The 20170-nt window shown below is 43.3% G+C and overlaps 1 protein-coding gene across 3 annotated transcripts in view; it reads left to right on the top strand.

Moving 5' to 3' along the window:
- GC (GC vitamin D binding protein) overlaps positions 1 to 20170 on the top strand; it is a 245740-nt gene that overhangs the window by 142673 nt on the left and 82897 nt on the right. For 2 of the 3 annotated variants that reach the window (XM_078676418.1, XM_078676417.1), the window contains exons 9-11: positions 10049 to 10181; positions 10703 to 10800; positions 18575 to 18707. In XM_078676418.1, the coding sequence (XP_078532544.1) occupies positions 10049 to 10181; positions 10703 to 10800; positions 18575 to 18707 (364 nt within the window). The remainder of the gene's footprint in view (positions 1 to 10048; positions 10182 to 10702; positions 10801 to 18574; positions 18708 to 20170) is intronic. The other variant, XM_078676420.1, reaches the window with a different exon arrangement.

Raw genomic sequence — 20170 nt, 5'->3', positions numbered from 1 at the left:
AGGGGATACCTATACAGGTCTTTGCACATGTAACTAAGAACAGAGGATTTCTTAGATTCCATACTGATCCTTTCTGAATTGTAAAGTGTATAAACTGCGTTTTTCAGGTCATTCTTGTGAAGTGAGTCGGCTCTGCTTGGGTCTGAAAAGAGATTGCCTTTTTCAATGCTATATAGACTCTGATAGACCCCCGAGAACCAGGGAATGTCCATTCCTCTCTCACATTTAAGGCAATCACATATAATTTCTTGCGTTAAGGATGCAGATTTGTTCCTCCAACCTGGGAGCCAAACTAGAGCAGGGCGAGCACTAATAAAATCGCAGATAAAATTTTGGTTAAGTTCCCTATGGCACATGTACTGGGAGGTGGAGATTGGAGCACCCAGCAGCTTTCTACAAAACCGATTTTCTTCCTGCTGGAGGCAGTGACTCTTCACCAACCCCCATATCTCAGCCCCATACGTGGCTACTGGAACGTATTGCAGTTTACATTTTTTTAAAATAGCTGGAATAGCACCTGTTTTCTTCGAGCGGGGGAGACTTAAAATAGAGTTGATGGCCTTTGAGAACTTGCTCGTGGAGTGGGCCAAGTGCCCAGTCCATGAGCCGTTCGCAGCAAAGACCATCCCTAGATAGGGGAAAGTTCCAGTGGAGATTAGTCTATCCTTCACTACCAATATAGAGTTAAGCTGGCGTTTCCCTGGTCCACATGACATGATAAAAGATTTTTTTAAATTTACACGCAAATCCAGGCCGTCCATGTACTCAACAAGGGTCTTAACCAGAGTACGCAAGGAGTTTGGTGTGCGACCTATAAGGACAGCATCATCTGCGTATAGGAGTACCGGTAACGGTTTGCCATTAATTATCGGGACGTCTGGAGTTGACAATTTTAGGGAATTACTCAGCCCATTGATATAAATAATAAAAAGTAGGGGTGCTAAAACGCACCCCTGTATGACTCCCCTTCCTACCCTGATGGGTCCCGAGACCTCACCACCCATACCAATCCTGACTTGTGCCTTGAGATCTGTGTGCAAATATGCCAAAAAATGTACCAAGGACTCATCCAAACCATAATCCAATAAAATAGACCAAAGCTTAGACCTATTAACTAAATTGAAAGCGGATGATAAGTCCATAAAGGCTAAATAGACTGGGGAAGATTGGGCAATGTTATATTTACTAATAACCAAGTTAAGATTTAAGCACTGTTCAGTTGTTCCGACCTTGCTTCGAAAACCCAGATGGCATGGCTCTAATATACCGCTTTCCTCTGTCCATTTTAAGACCCTATCTTATATAATTCAACCCAAAATCTTTAGTGTATTGTCAAGCAAAGAAATAGGTCTATAGTTAATAAGTTCAGATCTATCCCCCTTTTTATAAATTGGGACGATGACACTCCAGGCCCAGGTGCTAGGCATAGGGGTTTGGTGTAAGTTATTAAAAACATTCAAGAGGAGTGGGGCCCAGAAATCTGATTTCCATTTGATTAAATCTATAGGGAACCCGTCTGGGCCAGGAGCCTTATTACCAAGGCTCTGTGAAATTGCCTCTTCTACCTCTAACAATGTGATTTGTAGGCAACATAATTTACCCTGCGCATAATGGTCTGGACCATGTGGCGGGGTGGCATACATTTTGGAGAAGTGGTTTTCCCATGACACGCTGGAAATAGTACAGCTGACTGGTGTTAATTGCTTGCCCATATATTACGCAAGTCCCTAACTGCGGACCAAAATATGTTACCCTTCTTTCCGCCAGATGACTCTGATAATATTTCCCAGCATTCACCAAGGAGGACGCCCTTCCACTCACTTATTGCAATATTATACCTTTTCCTAGCTATTCTGCGCAGCACCTTGGTTTAGAGGTTAAAGCCTTGCGTAGGTTCCTATTGGCCTCTGAACATTCGTGATCAAACCACCTCGGTTCTTTTTTGTCCTGAGAAAATGGTTCTGACAAGAGGGATTTGATCACTGAACAAAGTTTGGTGAAATCTTCAATTACCCTTGAGTGTAATCCTTCAGTTGATAAACATGAGGTGATTAGATGCATGTACCCCTCTGACAAAGTCTGAAGTAATTTACCGCTATCAACCCCCCTCCATTTCAATCTTAATTTATCTGTTGAGGGAGTTAGATCCCTTGCCCCACAAAGGGTGGTGTACGCGGGGTGAGAGGCTAATCTTAATACCACTTTGAGGGGATTATGATCTCCAAAGTCTGTTACATGAACCTCAGCAGCCAGTAGACGGTCTGCGAGGCAAGGGGAAACAAAAATAAAATCAATAGTTGAAAAGCAATCCCTCCCTCTGAATGTAGGTGCCTGCTGGTTTGTGGAAGAGTGAATAGGTTCAATGCCAGCAATATCCATTACATTAGTGAGGATATGCTGACTCAAAAAAGTATCTAGTTCCAAGCCCCTTCGTACAGCGGAATCCGCGTAAAGTGTGTTCACACCATATGGTTTGGTTGGAAGTTTGGCATTAAAATCCCCACCTAAGAAGATCCCAGTGGGCTCATCTAAACCTTGCTGTCTGTCTAAATTGGAAAGGTTACTAAAAAGCTCAATAAAGTTCCTATTTGGAACAGAATAAAAATCATTATTGTAAAAGTTAATTAAATAAAATGGACTCGTCTTTTATATTTCAGAATTTGGATATTGGAACTGTTGGTGGGTATGAACTTAATACTCTTTCCAGATGCTATGCTAATCCCAATAAACAAACCCCCAGATGCACGGCCAAAGTCGGGCTTAGGTGCAGGTAAACTAAAGCAATGGAACCCTTCTATATGTAAATCATGTGTGGCCCATGTTTCCTGGAACATTATGACATCTTGGTCAGATATCATATGCAACCAATATACGTCAGCTAACCTTGGTTCAAGACCTGCAACATTCCAACTCAAGACATTAAGGTCGGAGTCAGTTTTACTTCTCTTGCGGTTGTGGACAATATTAGATATGTCAGTGCGAACAATTGGTGCGGATACTATGTCACCCTCTACCTGTGATTGATGGTCAGCTGATGCAGGTAACTGCGTATTCTTTAATTCCTGAGCATCTAACTGCTTCATCAGGTTGGGTAATCGAGAGCCTGATGTATCCTCTAGTATATTTCCAACACATTCATTGACATCGACCAGCCTATGTAATTGTCAGTCCTGTGCATCCAAACCTGAAAGGGCATGAAACCTGTTACTGTCATGCAAGGAAGGATGTACATTAGTAATACAAGGATGTTGAGGTTTATAAAAAAAAGCCCCGCGGTAACGTACTAATACTAGTATTTGGCGATACAATTTGCTCCTGAATGCCTAATATTCATCGGACCATTTGGGGTTTACGAAAATTAATTATAATGCAATCGCCACCGATACTCTTAGATGAGTGGCCGACCCACCCTACCTGTCTCACCATAAGGATTTCATTCATGTCTGAAGCGTGGAATCTTTTATGCTTCACCAACCAGTCAAAAGATTTATTGCGTAGCTCTGCCCAAGACTCCCTCTGATACCTAGTAAGATGTGGGACTCCAGCAAAAGCTAGCACATATGGACAAGAACTCGGGGGTGGATTCAAAATGTCTTCATTAGCTCTTGTGCAGTTGTGTCCCGTATGGCTAGTAACAATTGTGCCTCTACTTAAATTAAATGTCTTTGGGCCAGCAATTGTATCAGGTAGCGAGCGCCTGGGGTGGCTGTCGCTACCTGAGTTGATATCACTGATTCTGGGTATATTTTGGGCCAAACTTACACCAAGGTGGGACTGAGAAGAATGGGGATTAATATGATCCCCACGTGCACTACAAAAATTGGCGAATGCCACATCCTTATGCACCAAGGGTAGGTGTGTCATGTCCGGCCTACAAATTGTAGAGTTTGGTACTGTCAAACTACCCCTCTCCCCATTATCAGTGGAACAATACACTTTGGGACCACTAAAATTGTCCATATTAGAGTCAATTATATTAAGTCTTCCCCAAAGTAATTCAAAGTTCTTGTTAATCTCCTCTTTGAGTTGAGATAAGGCAGAATCTAAGAATTTCTCCACCACATTTACTAACAAAGTTTCCACATTAGAGCTGGTGTCCCTTCCGGCCACATGTTGGTTTAGGATTACATCAGTCTATGTGCCCCCGGAGTCCAAGACCAAGTCCGAATTGGCATCCTCATTTAAAGTAGTAACTATAGAGTTTGCTGGATTGTTAAGAGCGGGGCGCTTAGCTTTTGAAGTTTCCCGGGTACGCTCTATTCTCTTCCTTTTACTGACTGATACTTTTGTTTTAGTGCTCCCACTACTTTTGGCCGCCAGCGCCCTAGTGTTAATACGGGACGCCCCTATTGCTGCGGTAGTGGGAGCACCAAGCTCCAGGGCTTCCTGGGGACTAGCAACAATGATCTCCTCTGATACCTGAGGTATACATGCAGAGAACGGATCGTGTAATGACAAACAGGGCTGCAACAAAGCCGGATCCAAAGACAAGCGGCGTTCAGCAATCTGAATTTCTTGAGTTATCAAAGATTCTGCCCTCAAAAGGAAGGCGTCCAAAGTACCCACAGCTCCTTTTTTCTTACTCATGTTGGAAGAAATGAATAAGTTTACCGGCCCAACCCACTGAGTGGAGATGCAATCCAAGGAAGATAGAAAATAATAATAAATTGCCATAGACAAATAGGACCTTCACAGGACCATGATATTCCTTTAGGATGAGAGCAGATGTCAGTGGGGTGGACCAGCCCAGCCTCCTCCGGTCTCCGACGGGCACGGGATGGGCCTGCCCTTGGCCCGGGCTTCACCCGCGCACGTCCCGCGCTGCAGGAGGGCCAGGCATCCTTTGAGGGCCTCCGGCGCCCTCTGGTGATGCGATAACTGGCACCCAGCAAAGCACTCTGGGAAGTGTAGTCAGGAGGATCTCGGCGGATCTCGGCGGCCATTCCCCTCACGGCGGGATGAGAAGCAGAGTTTCAGGCTAGTAGGGCAGGAGCTGGTAGCTCAATCCGTGACTCACAAAGTAGCCGTTTCCCCCATGGCAAGCCTGAGCAAAGTAGCGCGTCCCACGCTGTGGGAGGGCCAGGCGTCCTTTGAGGGCCTCCGGTGCCCTCTGGTGACACGATAACTGGCGCCCAGCAAAGCACTCTTGGAAGTGTGGTCGGGAGGATCTCGGCAGATCTCGGCGGCCGTTCCCCTCACGGCGGGATAAGAAGCGGAGTTCCAGGCTAGTAGGGCAGGAGCTGGTAGGTCAATCAGTGACTCACAAAGTAGCTGTTTCCCTCTCGGCATGCCGGAGCAAAGTAGCGTGTCCCGCTCTGCGGGAGGGCCAGGCGTCCTTTGAGGGCCTCCGGCGCCCTCTGGTGATGCGATAACTGGTGCCCAGCAAAGCACTCTGGGAAGTGTAGTCAGGAGGATCTCCGCGGATCTTGGCGGCTGTTCCCCTCATGGCGGGATGAGAAGCAGAGTTTCAGTCTAGTAGGGCAGGAGCTGGTAGGTCAATCAGTGACTCACAGAATAGCTGTTTCCCTCACGGCAAGCCGGAGCAAAGTAGCACGTCTCGCGCTGCGGGATGGCCAGGCCTCCTTTGAGGGCCTCTGGCGCCCTCTGGTGACGTGATACTGGCAAATAGCAAAGCACTCTGGGAAGTGTAGTCAGGAGGATCTCGGCGGATCTCGGTGGCCGTTCCCCTCACAGCGGGATGAGAAGCAGAGTTCCAGGCTAGTAGGGCAGGAGCTTGTAGGTCAATCAGTGACTCACAAAGTAGCCGTTTCCCTCACGGCAAGCCGGAGCAAAGTAGTAATAAATTAACTTTATTACCATTTTATTCTTCTATCTTTGGGGCAACTTTTTAGTGGGGTGACGCTCCTCCGCTTTAACGGAGGAGCCGTCCCTGTGAACAGGTTCAAGCTATGGTCCATGTTGCTTGGCTGGGCTTTGATGCCACACTAGTAAAGCTTTTTTCATTTTTTACACCAACATTTGTCTACCAGAGTCTGATATAATCAGAATGGGGAGTGCACTGAGGGATTTATTTATGAGAAGTGACGCATCGCTGTATGAAAATAGTGATGCGTCACTTCTCACTGCGCCCTCCTTGCGACAGGATAGAAGCGCCATAATTACTGTATGGCACATCATGTTGCAAGGAATACCAGATACGTCAGTATTACTGACGTATCTGTCTGCGCAAAACTGACGCTGGGGTGTGTCTGAAAACAGACGCAACTCCAGCAATGTGTCCTTTCACATGGGGCAAGCCCCCATGTGAAAGTGCCTGTGTCAGTCTTATGCCTGCTGTGAGGCAAGCGTAAGATATTGTCACAGTAGCATCCTAGAAGTGGTGCAGCGAAATCTGATAGATTTCAATGCGCCACTTCTATGAGGCTTTTTGAGGGGTAACACCCTCCCTACATACATTATACCTGGGGCAGGTACAATGTGGCGCAGGGGTTTTTCAAAGTGATGCATCTGCCTAGATGCGTCACATTGTAAATAGGTTGCAACATGGCGCATTTTGTACCCCGCCGGTGTGTCACAAAAAGTGACGCCCCGGCGGTGCAAAAGTGTCGCAAAGGCTCATAAATGAGCCCCTGAATCTTTTGGCCTCCATATTGGGGTCCGGCAGGGGTGTATTCTAAGCTATCGTTATTCTTGCTTATTGGTCAAAAAATCAAATCAAAAGGTATAAATAAAATATCGGAGCAAACAAAAAGTAATGTGTGTTTGACCAATAAGCAAGAATAACGATAGCTTAGAAAATAAGTGTGGTATAGGCATCTTTGTTGTTTATTACTGGTTCTATGGCCCAGCCTAAACCACATTCCTAAGGGCCAACTCCCTAGTTTTTCAAAGTCCCCTGATATGGGCATTAACTAATTAAAGTCTCATGTGATGGTTTAGGGTACTAAGAGCAGCAATATAAGACCTGTTTCTGTTCATTCCAACAGACTCTCAGTAGTATGTATTTTTCCATATCTGGGGATTTGCTTTGAACATAGGGGCTTCTGGTCCACCAATGTAGCAGCACTTTTTTTTAATGCATTGCACGCAATCTGTTCCTGCTACAACCTAAGCGTGGCATCTGGGATTTGTACCTGCCCAAGCCTGCCGCGTCTGCCGCAGATTTCTGTCGCAGCCTCCTAGCTGCACACACTTTGCATGCCATGAGGAACTGGGCCTCACATACATTGAGGACTACAATAAACTTGCCGCCCTACTTGTATGGTTGGCATTGGCGGTTTGGAACAACCAGAATGCATCTTTTAACCAGCAAATAATCATGGACTGCCTTAAATGTGACCAGAGGATGAATACGATTGTTCTACATTAAGGCATGCGATGCTTCACATACCTAGGTAGACCCTCCCCTGGGACTTAGTGAACCCCCACCCCCGTTTTAGCAGATACAGTGGGGTGGGTTTTGTTATGGCCTCTAGTCTGCAACTTGGCAGATGCCAGATCATAATTAACCACAAGGAAGAAAGAAAGATGGGTTGCTAGAAAAGGGAGAGAAGAGTGGACGAGTGGATGCATGAGAGGGTGAAAGGATGGATGAGTGGGTGAAAGTATGGGTGGATGAAAGGATGGATGGATGAGTGGGTAAAATGATTGATGAGTGGGTGAAATAATGAGTATGTGAAGGATAGATGGATGAGTAGATGAAAGGATGGATGTGTGTGTGAAAGGATGAACGGATGAGTGGGTGAAAGGATGGGTGGATGAAAGGATGGATGGATGAGTGGGTGAAAGTATGGGTGGATAAAAGTATGGATGGATGAGTGGGTAAAAGATGTGTGGGTGAGAGGATGAGTGGGTGAAACAATGTGTAGATGGGTGGATGAAAGGATGGCAGAGTAAATGGAAATCTGAGAGGATGGATGGATGGATCTTTGGGTAGAAGTAATGTAGAGTAAATGGAAACCTGAGAGGATAGATGGGTGGGTGGGTGAAAGGATGGCAGAGTAGGAATCTGAATGGATGGGTGGGTGAAAGGATGACAGAGTACATAGACATCTGAGAGGAAGGGTGAAAGGATGGCAGAGAATGTAGAAATCTGAGTGGGTGGCTGGATGGGTGGGTGAAAGGATGGCAGAGTGAATGGAAATCTGAGGGTGGGTGAAAGGATGGCAGAGTAAATTGAAATCTGAGAGAATCGATGGATTGGTGGGTGAAAGGATGGCAGAGTAAGTAGAAATCTGAGTGGATGGATGGATGGGTGGGTGAAAGGATGGCATAGTAAATGGAAATCTGAGAGAATGAATGGATGAGTGGGTGAAAGGATGGCAGCGTAAATAGAAATGTGAGTGGATGGATGGCAAAGTAAATGAAAATTTAAGAGGTGGGATGGATGGATGGAAAAACGAATGAATGGATGACAAAAGGAACAACTGATGGATGAAAGGCTTTATTGGTATATGGGTAAGTCAAGTGATGGATGTATGGGTGGATGGATGGATGGAATCATACATGCAGATGTATAGGATGTGTGACCAGATGGACTGGGGAAAGACTGAATGAATGAGTGAATGAAGGGATGGATGACAGAATGTAAAGGTGAAATGGTGGATACGAGTAGGTGGGTGAAGGGTGAAAGGCTGATGGATAGATGCTTGGATGGAAGTGACAATGAAGTTCTTCTAGGGAGGTTCGGGCTCACCTACAGTGCGTGCTTGTTGCTGTCAGAGCTTAGGTTCAAATGGGGGGTATTTTAATTTGCTGGCTACTCCCTTCACCCTCCCTGTTCTCTAACCCCACTAGCATGAACACGTCTGACAAGAATGAGCTGAATCGTGCTTTTGTAGAGGACAGGTGGTTGAAGAGGGGTGCAGCCGAGCTTGTGAAGATCACGAACAGGCAATTCATAGTGTTCCAACCCAGCGTCAGTATCCAGCCCTATCTCTGGTGTACAGTTGACGGCTGGGAAAGGGCTCTGCTGGTGAAGTTTAGACTAGGTACCAATCGCAGCCTGCTGTGCTTCTCCCAGAGGCAGTATGGGAGGCTGTTTCCTTGTATGTCCATGTGAGGATACTTGCCCTCAATCCTTACTTCATTGTATCTTTTTCTGAAAATATTATGTTATGGACACTAGATGTTTTTATTACCCATATTGAAAACCTATAATTTAGCTTGCTAGTCAATTTTTCATCAGACTTTGCCAAACCCGTCATTTGTGTCGCTGTGGGATCCTTTTTAAAATGTGCTTCTTGCTGTCGAACTAGCATGCACTTTTAACGTGACAGGATTTTATTGTATGTTTTAAGTGTGCACTTTTATGAATAACTATTTTAATAATCAAATAAAGAATTTGTAATTTAATTGAATTACATTTGATCGGAAACATTGTATGTTTCCCGTTTGCACTTTCTGGGGCTCTTTACAGTTTGATATTTGGTTTCAAGATCTTTTAATGAGGCCCTAATTGTTTTTAACTGAACAGTTAGCAAAATACAGTCATTGCAGGATATGTCCACAATAATCAAACGTCTTTGATAAGAAACAACCACATTTTATTCTAAAATAATGCACTCCCTACTATAATATTTCATGTCTATAGTGAGACCTTAGACTGTATTTTTACCTTTGGTTTGACAGTGTAGCTGTTTGCTTGATCTAGAATGACCAATTGTTTAAAATATGCATAGTTAAATTTAGTTCCATCCAGAGATGTTAAACTGGACTATCTTTTCCAACTGGTGGTTGCTTGCACTGGGGGGGAGGGGCACTAGATACTTTTTTGAATCAATTAAGAGACTGAAGTGAGGGTTGTTGGAAATGGCCTCTCCACGCTACAGTTCATGAATTGTGAAGTGCTGTGATTTTTCTAGAGGATCCGACGTTGTGTCTAGTTGTATTTCCATGTTCATTGCCCATTCAAAACCATTCACTTAATGTATGTTTGCTGCATCTGTCTAGATCATTCATTCCATCATCCATTCCACTGGCTTGTTTTTCATTTCCTTTATAAATAAGTTTCTGTTTTTGCATCAGTCTGTTGGAAGGTGCTGGCACCAGAGTTACTTGCTCATTCCCCCTCGGGTCTCTATTCCAGGTATGCCTTTGAGATGGCAAGGAGGAACACAAAGCTGCCAGAGGCGTTTGTGGACAAGCTTCATGAGGCTTCTCTCAGTGTGATCCAGGGATGCTGCAGTGCTCAGACTCCAAATGCATGCCTGACCAAGAAGGTGAGACACGAACATGCATCTCCAGACGTATGCTACACCTCTCACTTATACTGGGCTGGGAATATGATGGGAATGATTACATCCCACTCTTAATGAGGGTCTTTCTATGGTCATCCCCATGAAGTGAAGAGTTCTGCGGCCAGTCTGACACGGCCATGATTCTTGTTGGGTTTTGTCATTTTATACCTAAAAGCATCATTCAAATTAAATTTAAAAGAGCAGTATCCATCTTTCAAAACTTTTGTAATGATATCCTGATGCATGCCTACAATATATTATATAGACACTCATCTCCCAGAAAATGAGTGACTAGTCGTAAAACACATTTTCGCCTGCTAACAAACAATTCTTCATAGGCGCACTTTAGGTATGTTAATTTTTTATTATGTTTAAATACTTTATTTATTGTTTTGAATTGACACCAGCCAGGATCAACATTCATAGCACCATCTTTGTTTATCCTTTTCTTAACCAAGTTTCTAGTTTGGAAATTACTGATTTGTATATTTGTCTACTTGTAGCGACCGCAGCTGAGGGATCAGATGTTTAAGTTCATCGCAGAGGCAAACGAGTTATGTGGCGATTACAACAAATATACATTTACGGATTTTAAGAAAAGGTAAATTCCAAGTGTAGGATATTGGCGTCTTGTTAACTGAATGTGCAGTGGGATGGTTCATCATTTTACCATTATAACATCACATATTCACCAAAGCACACACATTTATGACTTACAATTGCTACATATCCTAGTTAAACAAACCTCAAAATAATAGTTTATAGCTGGGGCTGAACACTGAGGAGTTCAGTAGAATACGGTATTAAATATAATCAGAAATGGACTCCCAGACTGCTCTTCACATCTACAGATTACTGCCTGCGTTGTGTGTTCATCGTAAGTGTAACGCGTCGCCTAGAGATAGATGCCTCATGTAATTAAAAAAAATCCTAAATTATAAAGCATACATAGGGGCTCTGGGTAACTACCCTTCAGCCATTGGTCTGTTGAACTTTCATTCACATTTTGCTTCCACCCACTACAGCACACAGCAAGAGACAATGAGTCAGCCCACTTCAAGCATTTGAGTAGTGTGGCTCTCTGGTTAGAGGTGGCAGACCCGGGAGCAGAAGTCGGCTGGGACCAGGGTTCAATTCCCGACACGGCTGGGTCGTGGACTTGGGTCAGCGAACTCAATAATTCTCGCTTCGGTGCTTACTCTATTCAGGGGTTCCACTCGGCAACTCTGGGCATTAGCTTGCCTGATCTCCACAACTGCCCCATCAACTTGGGGGATGCCTGGCTTCACCTTGGGGACTCCCAGCAGGGACCATCCCACAGGGAAAGCCAAGACGGGTTCCCCAGAGTTATACAGCGCCAGGAAACCTACTGACGGGTAGCAGTGCGCTTTACAAGCTCAAATACATTTACATTTACATTGGCTTCAAGGTATTTTGCGTGGTCAGTTGCACTCCCACCTAAACACAAATGCACTTCAAAGCCAGAGCCTGTGGCCCAAGAGCTTACTTTGCCAATGTGTTTTTTTCTTTCCACTCTCTATCTTTAGAGTCTGTGAACTTTCTTGTGTATTTGCCATATGTCTTCAGGTTACAACATCTCAAAGCCTTTACTATTTTTTTCTTTGCGCCAATAATAAACATATTTTGCTGTGATGTGCATTACATCTAAACAGGGTTTCTTTACGGTTTGTACGTAGGCTTGCCTGGTAAGGGGCACCTGTACTGTGCTATCCAATTTATATGCAAAAGGTTATTTTTTAAATACATATTTTTATTGCAAGAATAGGGCTGCCATGTTTAGATGGCAGATATTTTTCTGTTGTTCCTATGTTTCTTTTTATGGCATACCCTTGCAATAAAACACCCATCACAGCAGCTTAGCAATGCCAGATCAAATTTTACCAATGCTTGTTGTGCTCCGGTGACACAAAAACTAGCAACAATAGTATTATTAATAAATGTTTATTTCAAATTCAATCCCATAAAACATATCATGCAGTAAAATAATAAAAACACCGGTGAATAAATACGCGGTTTAAAAATAAGGTACATAGCAGCAATGATTTCAGTCCATCTCACTACAATGTAATAATGTTATACAGCCATAGCTGGTGCAGGCAAGAGCAGTGGAGTGAAAGGGGTAGGCGGAGTCGACAGATGACGACAAGGTAAAATTAAATTTAAAAAAACAAAGTCACTTACCGTTCGCTTGTGGCATCGCCGAGTCAGCGATGTGGTGAGCGCAAGGTATGTTTTTTACATTTTACCTCGTCGTCGTCTGTCGAACCCCCCACTTCGCCCGCTCCGCCCACCGCTCCTCCCTTCACCAGCCACATCTGATGTTATAATGTAACTTAAGAAAGATAAGGGCAGATGCATACAATTTACTGCAATCATCTAAACAAAAATTCCACAGTTCGATGGATAATTTAAAGTGCTACAACAACATTCCCAGTGATTTCCTGAGTCACCAGACAGCTTGTAAATAGCTACCGAGATTTAGGGCAATTGGAATAGTATAATCTGTCCTTAGAATTCGGTAAACTTCACTAAAGTGTCTAGTACCCAAGGTAATACAGATTGGCCTCAGCCAGGACCTCCTAGATTTGACATAAGCCGAACAGAAAAATAGTAAATGGTCAACATCCTCTATGATCTTACAAAATGACCGGTTTTGTGATTCTGATCGGCTGGGGTCCCATTTATGAGTGAATTTATTCACTAACAATGTGCCTACCCTAAGTTTTATAAGCAGCGTGCAAGCTAGTTGTGGTACATAAGCATCCATATACATTTCAAATTATGGTGCAGGTTTAAACTTGTCAGCCAATCGTCCTGACTTAGTATTAAGATGGTAAAAAACAGTCATGTAGGCCCAAAATTTCTCTTTGATGACTCACTTAATATTGTTGTTTATTAAGGAAGGATTAGTCCAGTACATGCCCAAACCTAGAGTGCCCATTTGGCGCTTGATGTGACAAAGCCAAAGAATAATGGTACTTTTCGCTGAGTTAACAACCATCCCCAAAGCTGATCTATACGTGGCTAAATCCGGAGTAGATTGTAGTCTAAACCAGAAGAGTAACGGTTGTAGCTTGGACAGATCTCCAGTTCTTTTAAGGCCAGTTTTGATGAATATGGGGACAGTCAGAGTACTTTTTGACAGTTAGAACAGGGATTTAATAAGGCTGTTCTCTTTGGATATCAACACACTGAAGTTCTCTATGCCCCACATTTTTGCAGCATAAAGAGCTGCTGATTGCACTTTTCCCCTAAATATCTCGATGACTGGGGATACTGTTTTCGGGGTAGACGCCTTATAGAGCTTGATAACTGCAAAAGCGCTAAGGAGTAGGGATAATTTAGATTCTAATATATGGGCATTCCATTTGGTAGATTTATCAATCCTAACTCCCAAGAAATCAGAGTGGTCTACCTGTTGGAGTATAGTCCCTCTCATGTGACCCTCCCCCCGCCCCCCCCCCCCTTTTGAATGATTTGTATGCTTTGAGAACCATAATCTTTGTTTTGGAAGTATTCACTTCCAAATCTCAGGTGTCACAATAGTCAACAAAGCTGCTCAGGAGGTTCGGCAACCCAATTGGGGTGCAGGATAGTAGCACAGTATCATCCGCAAATTGTAAAATCGGGATTGATAAGCCACCCTGCATAGGACAATAGTGGAAACAAGTCAATAAAATTAACCACCGCATTTGTATAAAGAAAGAACAGGGTGGGGGCGAGAACGCATCCCTGTCGCATGCCGCGTTCAATGGATATACGGTCTGTGAGTCCCCCCCTTACTTGGGCAAAATTCCTTTCATAATAAATTATAAATTAAATTAAAGATACATTAAATAAGGGAATCTAGTTAACTTGGTACCATGTTCATTCTAGCTAGAGTGGACCACAGTTGTTATCTGGGGACCAGATCGTAGGCAGCCCTCAGATCTATGAAGGCCATGTAAAGATGGTCATTGGAGAGCGGCAAGTATTTACAGATTATACTGTTCAAGTGAAAAACCTGGATAATAGTACTTACTTTGGTACGAAACCTTGCTTGAAACAGGGATAGGACCGTCCATTCGTCCAGCCAGTCTTGTAATCTGTGAAGTACTTGGTAACAGAAATCCTTCTGAAAGTTATCAATCGGACTGAATGGTCTATAGTTACTGGGAAATGTTCTGTCTCCTTTATTGAAGATAGGGTTTTTTTTGGCACCTAGCCAGGAAGTTGGTATGCTGTTGTCTGCCATGATTTTATTAGAGAGACTGCATTGATGTATGGTTGCCCCACATCGTGCCTTGAACGGAAAAGATCCCCCGGGGGCTTATACGGGCTAAGCTCCTTGCCGGGGAGCAAAGAATGGATGTCCCTTAACGTCTCCTCCTTAGAAAATGGTGTACATTTGTCAGCATTTGTACTACCCAGACCAAGTGGGACAATTTCTTGTTCTGCAGTGGGGAAGGCCCTCTGGGAGTTTACAGCATACATTTCTGAGAAATGTTCCACCCATTGCTGGGTTTTACAACATATTTGATAAAACTTTGAGTTATTAGGTTGCCATGGGAAAGGATCTGCCAGAAGGATTTTTGATCTTGGTTTGAGAGGCTTCAATTAGGACAAGCCTGTTGGAATGGATCCATTCCTTCTTAAATGAGGCAATAGTTGTTTTATAGTTTGTGGAATGCTGCCTGATTAAATTGCAATTTCCCTGTTTGATCTCCCCAATTAGAAGCTCTTTGGTCTTGTAACCCTTGTTTGAGTACCAGGATGGAGATTGGTTTACTCTTCCCTTGATGGCCTTTAAAGCTCTATATACCCTATGTACTAAAGAAATAAGGAGGTCATTGTGCAGTTTACCCAGGCAAATCTCATTGAATGGAGAAGATTCAAATTGGCCTGGAATACTAGTGACCACAACATATATTTGCAATAGCATGCCTGAAGTAAGACTCAATTTAGACAATGTGACATCTTTTCTATAATTTGATAATGTTAAAATCATTTCAAATTGTGGAGCTATATATTCGTATTGATCGCAAACAAGTTGTTTTATATTATCAACTTGAGAGGGTTCTGTTCGCTGTTTTTCCGAGCCGCGATTTCAAAATCTAGCGCAAGGTACCAGAGATCAATTTCTAGAATGACGTAGTCAATTCTGCTATGTGTATTCCCTCTTGCAAAAGTTGGAGCAAGGAGCTTACCTGACCTAAATCTGCTGTTACAAGCTTGCAGACCGAGGGTCATAGTGAGGGACAATAGCTGTAGTGCAGTAGATGACCAGGTACTAAGTGGTTTTACCTCCAGTTTCCGAATGCCCCTTGCTTCATCTTACCCCTCAGTAATGGCTATTAACCTTGCTAGAGGCTCAAATGTGCTGTTAAACTTGCCTGCAAGCATGACAGGAGATTTGCCTAAACACTCTGCCAGATGGTGGGCCAACAGTCAGTTTTAATGTGGGATAGTCTTTTTTCTTGCACATAGAACGATTATAGAGGTAATAGACCTTTACCCTGTACCCATTCTGCCCACTAATTCACAAGCCTAACATATTTTTACAATCGATTTTTTATCTTTTTGTGGTAACACCGGGCATGTTTTTCACCCAAACCAATAGCCCTACTGACGGGCGACTCTCGTTAGATGGTACTGCCTCACACTATAATTTGTATACCCTTGCCTAAAGGTTTTTCCCAGTGCCCATGTCTCTTGTAATACAACTACATCAAAATCACTAATGAAATTGCCCCACTCTAGGTCTGTGAGTTTCCTGCATAATCCAGCTACATTTCATTCAACAGTGCAAATGGTGTGACACACCTCTCATCTAATCGGGTTGTGTCTGGTATATCATGATCAATGCTTGCCATGGCACAATCTCGCAGGTTAGTAGTATCAATAGTGGTTATATGTTCGGGCATGCCAGATCTTGTATGAGGCTGCTGGGACAGACCTAACTCATCTGATTGGCTCTGAGTATGTATGTGTGGGAAAGAGTCATGAGTATCTCCACGAGGAATTGGTATATAGACATTTACAAGTGAACATGGGAGGGTGATCAGACTTGTGGAGCAAGCAGGAAGTGACAATCCATTCAGTCAATCAACTTAGTTCAGGCGGGACATCTCAGTTCTCTTGGGTTCAATGTCATTCCTAAGGGCTGGCACATTCACTCGCACTTGGATCCTGAATTTGCAGGGAGCGCAGAGGGAAGGAGCAAGATGTACCACTGGATTGGAAGACTGGTGTACTCCCAAATTGAGTTTTAGAATCAGTATGTGGATAGGATCGAACATCCAAGGTCAATAAACCATTGACTAATGAGAAGTCCCTCATCTTTAGCTAATTGTGTCCCAGTTCTCTTTGAGATAAGATACTCTTTGGGCATAAACACTATCCAAGTGCACCATTGAGAGACACTATCTTTGTGATCGAATCCAGTGATTTCACCAGAGATTCTGTTGACTCTTTTTGTTATGGTTTAAGTCTCGGAACATTGGTCATGAAAACTACAGATTGATTGATTTGCCAACACCTAGGTGTAAGCTTTTGGTAGTGTCAAAATATAGAAAGTCCCATTTCCTGGGGAGTAGTCGATAGGAAGATTAAGGGGAACTGTTGGCTGCTACTGGTCGATTAAAAAACTCACGAGTATGAGGCAGGGGAGAATAAATCCTTTGGCTGGTCTGGTGTCCTGGAGTCGTAGCATGCAATGTATTAGATTTTGTCCCTTCCCCATCGCTGGATTCCATAGGACGTACAGAATTAGAAAATATTTCGTTTTCATACTTTTCATGTAGTCTTGAGTTTGATGTCTATTATTAAACGAACAGCGCACCAAAAGCAGTGATATGACACAATTTGTAATTAGCACTTATATTAAACACTTGATTATGCACACTACATTCCCTGGGAAAACCCACATGTGTTGGTATTGCTGGACTCCTGAGAATCAGAACAATATTTCCTTAGTTCTTATTCTGAGATCTAGGTTCGTCCATTTCAGAAATGCAACAAAATATTGACCACATTTGTATATCTCTTCAGTCTGCAATGAGAGGCATAGGCCGGAATGTGTTGAAAAAAGCATACATTTTGCACACAAGACCGAAGAGGTACATGTTCCTGAAAAAACTCTTTCTCTGAGTAAAAGCCAGATGGGGGGATGGGCACCACATCTATTTTCCTTTTCTTACATAAAGGCTACACTTTCCATTGGGGTCAAGGGAAATTTATCTAGCCCCCCCCACCACATTTTTTGGTTTGCCATAATGCCACCCTCCCTCTTTCAGCAAGCAGTCAGTTAAAGAAATGCCCTTTTTCCTCCAAGGACAGATCTATGTGAACATATGAAGTATTGTTTCTTGTTGTAGAGGGTGTTTTGGGTACAGCCTTTTAAAGGAGAGTAGACACAAGTATGATCTGTACTCCCTTTATCAGTATTGTTGAGTGTGAAGGTAGTGTTGGTTGATTCTATCCTGATGTTACCTGTGTATTCCAAAATGTGCAGAGCAATGCCTAATTCGTAAAACAATTAAGTGCTGGTGCCATTGACAAATGGGGTTGCCAAATAGCAAGGCTGCCTAGTCTTTATTTTATCTCATGTCTCTTTCATCCACCAATATACTCTCCGTGTCCCTATATCGCACTCTCTTCTTTTCACATCTACTTTCTCCATTTGCCAATGTTATCTACATTTCTGGTCCTCTTGTTTCCCCCTTTGCTGACTTTCTCTATCTTGTCCTAGGTCAAAGTTTGATGATTAAAAATAAAGACTACCTCCCCCATAAAAATGCGTGTGAGCCCGACCTACAACCACCAATTCAAACTAAACACTAATACAGAGTAATGTGGGCTGGACTTTGTCCTTGCAGTTCATACTGTGGTCTTTGAACGTGTTCTGTCTCAGTTTCTCCAGAAACATTGCCTAAAACAAAACTAGACCTGTCTGGTGGCACACAGACCTTTGGGTGGCGAGATTGAAGAGGTTTATAAAAGCCAAATGAATTGTCTTTGCCAATGTTTCTTAGCCATTTCATTGGGTTGAGACTTGTTTTCCTTTAAAGCTGTGACATGGTGTCATGGTGTAAGCAGCTGACAGTGTCTCATTGGTAGTTTATCATCTACTCTAGTTGCTATTAGTTTTTCTTCTGCACCTAGGAGTGGGTATATGGTAATATACCACAGTATAACTTTATCATTGGTACTTTATCATCTATCCATATTGTTGCTATTAGTTTCTCTGCTGCACCAAGCAGTTAGTATATGGTAACGTAACACAGTATGACTTTCTCCTGTGGGCTTCAAAGGTTTGTGTGTTGTCACAAAAATAAAGGCACACTTCTGTGATTATTTGTTTAACTTTTATGCAGGTTAAACAACATTTTGAGCAAGAAAGTGCCAAAACCAGCACCAAAGGTCCTTGAAGAGATGGTGGAGGAACGAGCAAACTTGGCATCAACTTGCTGCTCTGTAAATGCCCCTCCAGTGTACTGCAAAGAGAAGGTAAGTGATACTAACATAGTGAGGTACACAAATGCAGAAGCAATGATTAACCCCTCCATCTTTCAGAACTTCAATTTTACTTGGTTTATATTATGAGCTACATCTTACTGAAGACAGTGCATCATTTAATGTGTTGTAAAAAAGTCTGATAAATATGCTGGTGACACCGTATGCTACAGTTACTTCACATGTTTATGGAAGACAGTGGTTCAGTTTGGCCCAATAGGGTCCTAAGAAAGCCCGTGTAGTCCTTGAAAAAGGACACAGAGTAAGAGGATTTTTTTTACCTAGACATTAATCATTGAGGGAGCACGATAGAGGTAGGGAAGCATACGTAGTGTAAAATAACCATTTATTCTACACTTGTGGGTACTGCAACTTAGAGTAAACAGGTGCTCACATAGAGTGACAGATGCGTAATGTGACAAAGTGCAGTGAACTTAAAAACATTACATCACATTGACAAAAGAGTAGGAACTTCACATAAATGGATACAATTGAGAAAGTTCCTGCTGTTAGGGTCGACAGCGTTTCGATCTTTTAAGTATTTAAGATCATCATCAGGACAATGAGTGAGCAACCTGTAATATCTACTAGGGACACATCCCTAGGGGAGGGGGAGTGGAGGAGGCGATCTGTGCTCAGTACAGGGTGGTTCTTCTTCTTTTTAAGCACGTTTCCTCTATTGCGTGTGTGACCTGTTCAGGTTCAGGTTGCTCACTCATTGTCCTGATGATGATCTTAAATACTTAAAAGATAGAAACGCCGTGCTTTCTTAGGACCCTATTGGGCCAAACTAAACCATTTTCTTCCATAAACATATGTCAACCCTAGGTTCTCGTAACGGGGTACCCTTTTTTTGTTTTGTTTTTTAAACATTTTTATTGCAGGGTTGTACAATACACTCATATATTCGGTCGACATTGCCCTCAAGGATGCGCTCTAGATGTCTGTCTCCTGGGGTAGTATTACACGGCCATTCAGCCCACACCCGAAGGACGGGCGGCATCAGTCTAGAAAAGAGCATACTAGTACATCAGTTACATATGTTGCAACTTCAACCCACTGTCTCAGATCACTCCTGCTTTTTCTTTTTTTCTCCCAACTCCCCAACTGACCAACTAAACCAAGAACTGGCGCCAAATGCATTTTGCTACGTCAACTTGTGATCCTCCACTCCCACTGAGTTAAAAACCTGTTTCTTTGCATATCTGTATTCAAACACAACAAGAGAGCCATATAGGGCGCAGCACATTGACTCCCAGTTCCCCCCCCAGCCCCAACCCCGAGGTTCCGTCACATCACTCCGCATCAGCAACACAAATCCTCCCCATCTCAATGTGATGGTCAAAGCAGTGCCCCCCATGTCATTACAATCAGTTCTCCGGTTGCGTGGCGATCCAGCCCCCAATGTTCCCGCCCCTCACAGCCCCCTGTCCAACCCATGGTAGTGCCTCCATTAA

The sequence above is a fragment of the Lissotriton helveticus genome, chromosome 2_1 (genome assembly GCF_964261635.1).
Source record: "Lissotriton helveticus chromosome 2_1, aLisHel1.1, whole genome shotgun sequence".
Classification (NCBI taxonomy): domain Eukaryota; kingdom Metazoa; phylum Chordata; class Amphibia; order Caudata; family Salamandridae; genus Lissotriton; species Lissotriton helveticus.
This window is presented reverse-complemented; position numbering and strand designations above follow the sequence as displayed.